The sequence below is a fragment of the Oncorhynchus masou genome, chromosome 28, assembly GCF_036934945.1.
Source record: "Oncorhynchus masou masou isolate Uvic2021 chromosome 28, UVic_Omas_1.1, whole genome shotgun sequence".
Taxonomy (NCBI): Eukaryota; Metazoa; Chordata; class Actinopteri; order Salmoniformes; family Salmonidae; genus Oncorhynchus; species Oncorhynchus masou.
Genome location: NC_088239.1, coordinates 6334539 through 6342855, shown reverse-complemented (window position 1 = coordinate 6342855; position 8317 = coordinate 6334539). Strand labels below are relative to the sequence as shown.

General features: G+C 47.9%; 1 protein-coding gene across 1 annotated transcript; it reads left to right on the top strand.

Annotated features, from left to right (window-relative positions):
* Positions 1-299: 299 nt before the first annotated feature.
* Positions 300-7118, top strand: LOC135518481 (collagen alpha-1(V) chain-like). The gene is made up of 5 exons (XM_064943652.1): positions 300-575; positions 4482-4580; positions 4828-4869; positions 5162-5214; positions 7052-7118. The coding sequence occupies exons 1-5, from the start codon at positions 306-308 to the stop codon at positions 7116-7118; spliced, it is 531 nt and encodes a 176-aa protein (XP_064799724.1). The 5' UTR covers positions 300-305.
* Positions 7119-8317: the final 1199 nt, after the last annotated feature.

Sequence of the window (8317 nt, the reverse complement as noted above, 5' to 3'; positions counted from 1 at the left end):
TATAATTACACACTCGTGAAGTTGTATCAATATCTCACCAACAAACAGATTTTCCACTAAAGTAAATGGATCTTGAATAAGGTGTTACCACGTTGCCATAGCCTTCACCACGTGTCACAATGCCGGATTCATTTTGACCTGGTAAGGCTAAAGCTGTATAACATTACATAGACTGTAGCCTGCTCTAGCTACCTATGCCCCAACCGCTCGACTAACAACCCTGTTCCCTCCGTTGCTCATCCCTCCACCCGCCTCGTCCCATCAATGCTCCCCTGTTTGGGTAACATAAGGCAGCGGAGGAGGAGATGGTTGCCGGTGACTACGTGGTCACTGGAGCCATCCCACTGGGTCAGGAGCCCCCCGCCACCCCCGAGGCTGGCCTGGACAGTGTGGACCCCGGAGTGGACGAGTATGACTTTAAGGAGTATGACCTAGGGGGCGAGTTGGACAATAAGCAGTATGAGTACGGGGTGTTTGATGAGAATGGCAATGAGCTACCCAACCCCACTGGTACGGCTGAAGAAGAGGTGGGGCTGGGGGTTCCCGCGGTAACGGAGGAACTCGCCCAGACTACCGTAAGTATGGCACCCCTCTCCTCTGAACTTAGACTGACCGAGGGGGGTGTGTTTGAACTGACCGAGGGGTGTGTGTTTGAACTGACCGAGGGGTGTGTGTTTGAACTGACCGAGGGGTGTGTGTATGAACCAGGATCGTGGAGTCCCACTCCGGCTTACAGGCTCTCACCTCAGATACATTGTTGCTCTAGTTTGTGTCTTGTCTTGTCTTGGCATGGGGAGTCTGCCTTGGCATGAGGAGTCTGCCTTGCCATGGGGAGTCTGCCTTGCCATGGGGAGTCTGCCTTGCCATGGGGAGTCTGTCTGTCAAATCTAATCAATTCAAATTTTATTGGTCACATACACATGGTTAATAGATGTTATTGCGAGTGTAGCGAAGTGCTTATGGGGAGTTTGTCTGGCTTGGGGAGTTTGTCTTTCTTGGGGAGTTTGTCTGTCTTGGGGAGTGTGTCTGTCTTGGGGAGTGTGTCTGTCTTGGGGAGTGTGTCTGTCTTGGGGAGTGTGTCTGTCTTGGGGAGTGTGTCTGTCTTGGGGAGTCTGTCTGTCTTGTGGAGTTTGTCTTGGCTCTGGGAGTTTGTCTTGGCTCTGGGAGTTTGTCTTGGCTCTGCGAGAATATCTGTCTTGGGGAGTTTGTCGTTCATGAGGAGTTTGTCTGTCTTGGGGAGTTTGTCTGTCTCGGGGAGTTTGTCTGTCTCGGGGAGTTTGTCTGTCTCGGGGAGTTTGTCTGTCTCGGGGAGTTTGTCTGTGTCGGGGAGTTTGTCTGTCTCGGGAAGTTTGTCTGTCTCGGGGAGGTTGTCTGTCTCTGGAAGTTTGTCTGTCTCGGGGAGTTTGTCTGTCTCGGGGAGTTTGTCTGTCTCGGGGAGTTTGTCTGTCTCGGGGAGTTTGTCTTGGCTTGGAGAGAATGTCTGTCTTGGGGAGTTTGTCTGCAGTGTGTCTGTTGGGCTGGGTTAGACATGTTAGGGTTTGGTGTGAGTAGAAGGACACTGTTTGCCAGTCTGGACAGGAAACATATATGGAGGTCAGGTGTTAACACGAATGTACACGTACACACTAACACACACTCAGATCCAGCACTACTACGACTCTACGTCTCCCTGTCTCTACTTCTTTTAGCACCACCCAGCTTTATCCTATAACCACCACCCAGCTTCATCCTACAGTATAACCACCACCCAGCTCCATCCTATAACCACCACCCAGCTCCATCCTATAACCACCACCCAGCTCCATCCTGTAACCACCATCCAGCTCCATCCTGTAACCACCACCCAGCTCCATTCTATAACCACCACCCAGCTCCATCCTATAACCACCACCCAGCTTCATCCAACAGTATAACCACCACCTAGCTCCATCCTATAACCACCACCCATCTTCATCAAACAGTATAACCACCACCCAGCTCCATCCTACAGTATAACCACCACCCAGCTCCATTCTATAACCACCACCCAGCTTCATCCTATAACCACCACCCAGCTCCATCCTACAGTATAACCACCACCCAGCTCCATCCTATAACCACCACCCAGCTCCATCCTACAGTATAACCACCACCCAGCTTCATCCTATAACCACCACCCAGCCGCATCTTATAGTATAGCCATCACCCAGCTTCCTCAAACAGTATAACCACCACCCAGCTCCATCCTATAACAACCACCCAGCTCCATCATATAACCACCACCCAGCTCCTTCCTACAGTATAACCACCACGCAGCTCCATCCTATAACCACCACCCAGCTTCATCCTATAACCACCACCCAGCTTCATCCTATAACCACTACCCAGCTCCATCCTGTAACCACCACCCAGCTCCATCCTGTAACCACCACCCAGCTTCATCCTATAACCACCTCCCAGCTCCATCCTATAACCACCACCCAGCTTCATCCAACAGTATAACCACCACCTAGCTCCATCCTATAACCACCACCCATCTTCATCAAACAGTATAACCACCACCCAGCGCCATCCTACAGTATAACCACCACCCAGCTCCATTCTATAACCACCACCCAGCTTCATCCTATAACCACCACCCAGCTCCATCCTACAGTATAACCACCACCCAGCTCCATCCTATAACCACCACCCAGCTCCATCCTACAGTATAACCACCACCCAGCTTCATCCTATAACCACCACCCAGCCGCATCTTATAGTATAGCCATCACCCAGCTTCCTCAAACAGTATAACCACCACCCAGCTCCATCCTATAACAACCACCCAGCTCCATCATATAACCACCACCCAGCTCCTTCCTACAGTATAACCACCACCCAGCTCCATCCTATAACCACCACCCAGCTCCATCCTATAACTACCACCCAGCTTCATCCTATAACCACCACCCAGCTTCATCCTATAACCACCACCCAGCTCCATCCTATAACCACCACCCTGCTTCATCCTACACTATAACCACCACCCAGCTTCATCCCACAGTATAACCACCACCAAGCTCCATCCTACAGTATAACCACCACCCAGCTTTATCCTACAGTATAACCACCACCCAGCTCCATCCTATAACCACCACCCAGCTCCATCCTACAGTATAACCACCACCCAGCTCCATCCTATAACCACCACCCAGCTTCTCCCAACAGTATAACCACCACCCAGCTTCATCAAACAGTATAACCACCACCCAGCTCCATCCTATAACCACCACCCAGCTTCACCCAACAGTATAACCACCACCCAGCTCCATCCTATAACCACCACCCAGCTCCATCCTATAACCATCACTCAGCTCCATCCTATAACCACCACTCAGCTCCATCCTATAACCACCACCCAGCTCCATCCTATAACCACCACCCAGCTCCATCCTATAACCACCACCCAGCTCCATCCTATAACCACCACTCAGCTCCATCCTATAACCACCACCCTGCTTCATCCTACACTATAACCACCACCCAGCTTCATCCCACAGTATAACCACCACCAAGCTCCATCCTACAGTATAACCACCACCCAGCTTTATCCTACAGTATAACCACCACCCAGCTCCATCCTATAACCACCACCCAGCTCCATCCTACAGTATAACCACCACCCAGCTCCATCCTATAGCCACCACCCAGCTTCATCAAACAGTATAACCACCACCCAGCTTCATCAAACAGTATAACCACCACCCAGCTCCATCCTATAACCACCACCCAGCTTCACCCAACAGTATAACCACCACCCAGCTCCATCCTATAACCACCACCCAGCTCCATCCTATAACCATCACTCAGCTCCATCCTATAACCACCACTCAGCTCCATCCTATAACCACCACTCAGCTCCATCCTATAACCACCACCCAGCTCCATCCTATAACCACCACCCAGCTCCATCCTATAACCACCACTCAGCTCCATCCTATAACCACCACCCAGCTCCATCCTATAACCACCACCCAGCTCCATCCTATAACCACCACCCAGCTCCATCCTATAACCACCACCCAGCTCCATCCTATAACCACCACCCAGCTCCATCCTATAACCACCACCCAGCTCCATCCTATAACCACCACCCAGCTTCATCCAACAGTATAACCACCAACCAGCTCCATCCTATAACCACCACCCAGCTCCATCATATAACCACCAACCAGCTCCATCCTATAACCACCACCCAGCTTCACCCAACAGTATAACCACCACCCAGCTCCATCCTATAATCACCACCCAGCTCCATCATTTAGTGATCACACTGTTGAATGGCTGATCACACTGTTGATTGGCTAATCACACTGTTGATTGGCTGATCACACTGTTGATTGGCAGTTCACATCATATTCTTAAAAAACTTCTTCTTCGCTTGTTGAATTGCCTCTTTTATTCATTCATCTTATCCCTCATGCCGCCCATCCCGTTGGTCATTGATCCGGTGACTGTAGCTCGGTATGAAGGAACTCACGCTGGTGTCCTCCCAGTCTTCACAGGTGGCTGGTGGTGGGGAGAAAGGCGAGAAGGGCGAACCTGCTGTGATTGAACCTGTAAGACCCAGAAACACCACACGTCTGCTTTTTAAGGGAATGTGTGTAGAATACAAATTGCGTCATACAGGAAGTTGAAAGAAACTGTTTGGTTATAAATGAACGTTTTCTTCCGTAGAGACAGGAAGAGACAGTGGGATGGACGGTATTTCTGTTTTAATTGTGACGTAACACGATGTGAAACACTGCTGCGTTTAATTCTCGCTGTCCCATTTCTTGAATCCTGTCGTCTCTCCATCACGTTTAGGGCATGCTGATTGAAGGCCCTCCTGGACCTGCAGGCCCAGCTGTGAGTAACACATATCTATTCATCCTGAGGCCAAGGATGTGTCCAGGATGGCATCCTATTCCATTTGTAGTGCACTAGTTTTAACCAGGAGCCATAGGGCTCTGGTGAAAACTAGTGCACTAAATCTTTACACAAACTTAAATGACACACTTCTATTGAGTGTCTTACTGTACGTGACTTAGTGACTTAGTCTCAGTCTACAGGGCTTTCATCTCAAGTCAGGATTGAGGCCTATGTAACAACATGGCTGTGCCTCAGTTTGATTGGGTTGTGTTTATGTAGGGTCTCCCAGGCCCCTTGGGTCTACATGGACCCCCTGGTGTGGCTGGAGATCCGGGTGACAGGGTGAGTCTCTCTTCCTGTGTACCTGCCGTTCTCTGTCTCTCTCTCTCTCTCTCTCTCCCTCTCTCTCTCCCTCCCTGTCTCTCTCTCTGTTGTTTTCTGTCGCTCTCTCTCTCTGTTGTTCTCTGTCGTTCTATCTCCCTCTCTCTCTTTCTCTCTCTCTCTGTCGTTTTCTGTCGTTCTCTCTCTGTCGTTTTCTGTCGTTCTCTCTCTGTTGTTCTCTGTTGTTCTCTCTCTCTCTTTATCTCTCTCTCTCTGTCGTTTTCTGTCATTCTCCCTCTGTTGATCTCTGTTGTTCTCGCTCTCTCTCTCATTCTCGCTCTCTCTCTCTTTGTTGTTCTCTGTCGTTTTCTGTTGTTTTCTCTCTGTTGTTCTCTGTTGTTCTCTCTCTCTCTGTTGTTCTCTCTCTCAATTCAATTCAATTCAAGGGGCTTTATTGGCATGGGAAACATGTGTCAACATTGCCAAAGCAAGTGAGGTAGATAATATACAAAAGTTAAATAAACAATAAAAAATAACAGTAAACATTACATATGCAGAAGTTTCAAAACAATAAAGACATTACAAATGTCATATATATATATATATATATAGCGTTGTAACAATGTACAAATGGTTAAAGTACACAAGGGAAAATAAATAAACATAAATATGGGTTGTATTTACAATGGTTTTTGTTTTTCACTGGTTGCCATTTTCTTGTGGCAACAGGTCACAAATCTTGCTGCTGTGATGGCACACTGTTGAATTTCACCCAGTAGATACGGGAGTTTATCAAAATTGGATTTGTTTTCTAAATCTTTGTGGATCTGTGTAATCTGAGGGAAATATGTCTCTCTAATATGGTCATACGTTGGGCAGGAGGTTAGGAAGTGTATCTCAGTTTCCACCTCATTTTGTGGGCAGTGTGCACACAGCCTGTCTTCTCTTGAGAGCCATGTCTGCCTACGGCGGCCTTTCTCAATAGCAAGGCTATGCTCACAACGTTTTCTGATCCAGACGAAATCCTGCAACAATATCATTTTAATGGATAAATGTCAATAGAAAAACGATGAAAACAGATGAAAATGGAGTGTTTGCTGCCCTTCCAGCTGTAGAGTTTGTTAAGCAGGTTAGCCAGCCTGCATAGAAAACGTTTTCCTTGTTGTCATAGCAACAGATGTTTTATGTAATTTCCTTGTCAGGTTTTTTTCCTCAGATGGAAGGATGAAATAAATATAACAGAATATAAATATAGTATAAATTAACTTATTAATATAGCGTTCAGAACGCATCAACAGGCATCACAAGCATATGCAAATTAAATGAAAATTCAGCTTTTGTTATTGTGACAGTGAAAATGTGTTGTTCTGGACCCCGTTTCTTACTGGCTATTTTGGCACTGTGTTTCTTTAGAATGTACAAGTGTACTCTCTTATCCCTGGGCTAAAATCTCTCTTATCCCTGGGCTAAAATCTCTCTTATCCCTGGGCTAAAATCTTGCTTATCCCTGGGCTAAAATCTCGCTTATCCCTGGGCTAAAATCTCGCTTATCCCTGGGCTAAAATCTCGCTTATCCCTGGGCTAAAATCTCGCTTATCCCTGGGCTAAAATCTCTCTTATCCCTGGGCTAAGATCTCTCTTATCACTGGGCTAAAATCTTACTTATCCCTGGGCTAAAATCTCGCTTATCCCTGGGCTAAAATCTCGCTTATCCCTGTGCTAAAATCTTGCTTATCCCTGGGCTAAAATCTCGCTTATCCCTGGGCTAAAATCTTGCTTATCCCTGGGCTAAAATCTCTCTTATCACTGGGCTAAAATCTTACTTATCCCTGGGCTAAAATCTCGCTTATCCCCTAAGGTGCAGTGTGAACATTCCTATAGCCCAGGTGCAGTGTGAACGTTCCTATAGCCCAGGTGCAGTGTGAACGTTCCTATAGCCCAGGTGCAGTGTGAACGTTCCTATAGCCCAGGTGCAGTGTGAACGTTCCTATAGCCCAGATGCAGTGTGAACGTTCCTATAGCCCAGGTGCAGTGTGAACGTTCCTATAGCCCAGGTGCAGTATGAACGTTCCTATAGCCCAGGTGCAGTGTGAACGTTCCTATAGCCCAGGTGCAGTGTGAACGTTCCTATAGCCCAGGTGCAGTGTGAACGTTCCTATAGCCCAGGTGCAGTGTGAACGTTCCTATAGCCCAGATGCAGTGTGAACGTTCCTATAGCCCAGGTGCAGTATGAACGTTCCTATAGCCCAGGTGCAGTATGAATGTTCCTATAGCCCAGGTGCAGTGTGAACGTTCCTATAGCCCAGGTGCAGTGTGAACGTTCCTATAGCCCAGGTGCAGTGTGAACGTTCCTATAGCCCAGGTGCAGTGTGAACGTTCCTATAGCCCAGGTGCAGTAGGATCGTTCCTATAGCCCAGGTGCAGTGGGATCTGTGGTATAGTTGTTAAGTCACTGAGACACGACATGTTCAGTACAGATATTCCAGTACAATCATCTGGTAGTGAGGTTATTCTCCTGTCCTTTCTTTTCCTCTCCTGTCCTCTCTTTTCCTCTCCTGTCCTCTCCTGTCCTTTATTTATTTTCCTCTCCTGTCCTCTCTTGTCCTTTATTGTCCTCTCCTGTCCTCTCCTGTCCTCTATATTCCTCTCCTGTCCTCTATTTTCCTCTCATGTCCTCTCCTGTCCTCTCCCGTCCTCTATTTTCCTCTCTTGTCCTTTATTGTCCTCTATTTTCCTCTCCTGTCCTCTCCTGTCCTCTCCTGTCCTCTATTTTCTTCTCCTGTCCTCTCTTTTCCTCTCCTGTTCTTTCTGTTCCTCTCCTGTCCTCTCTTTTCCTCTCCTGTCCTCTCCTGTCCTCTCCTGTCCTCTCTTTTCCTCTCCTGTTCTTTCTGTTCCTCTCCTGTCCTCTCTTTTCCTCTCCTGTCCTTTCTTTTCCTCTCCTGTCCTCTCTTTTCCTCTCCTGTCCTCTCTTTTCCTCTCCTGTCCTTTCTTTTCTTCTCCTGTCCTCTCTTTTCCTCTCCTGTCCTCTCTTTTCCTCTCTTTTCCTCTCCTGTCCTCTCTTTTCCTCTCCTGTCCTTTCTATTCCTCTCTTTTCCTCTCCTGTCCTCTCTTTTCCTCTCCTGTC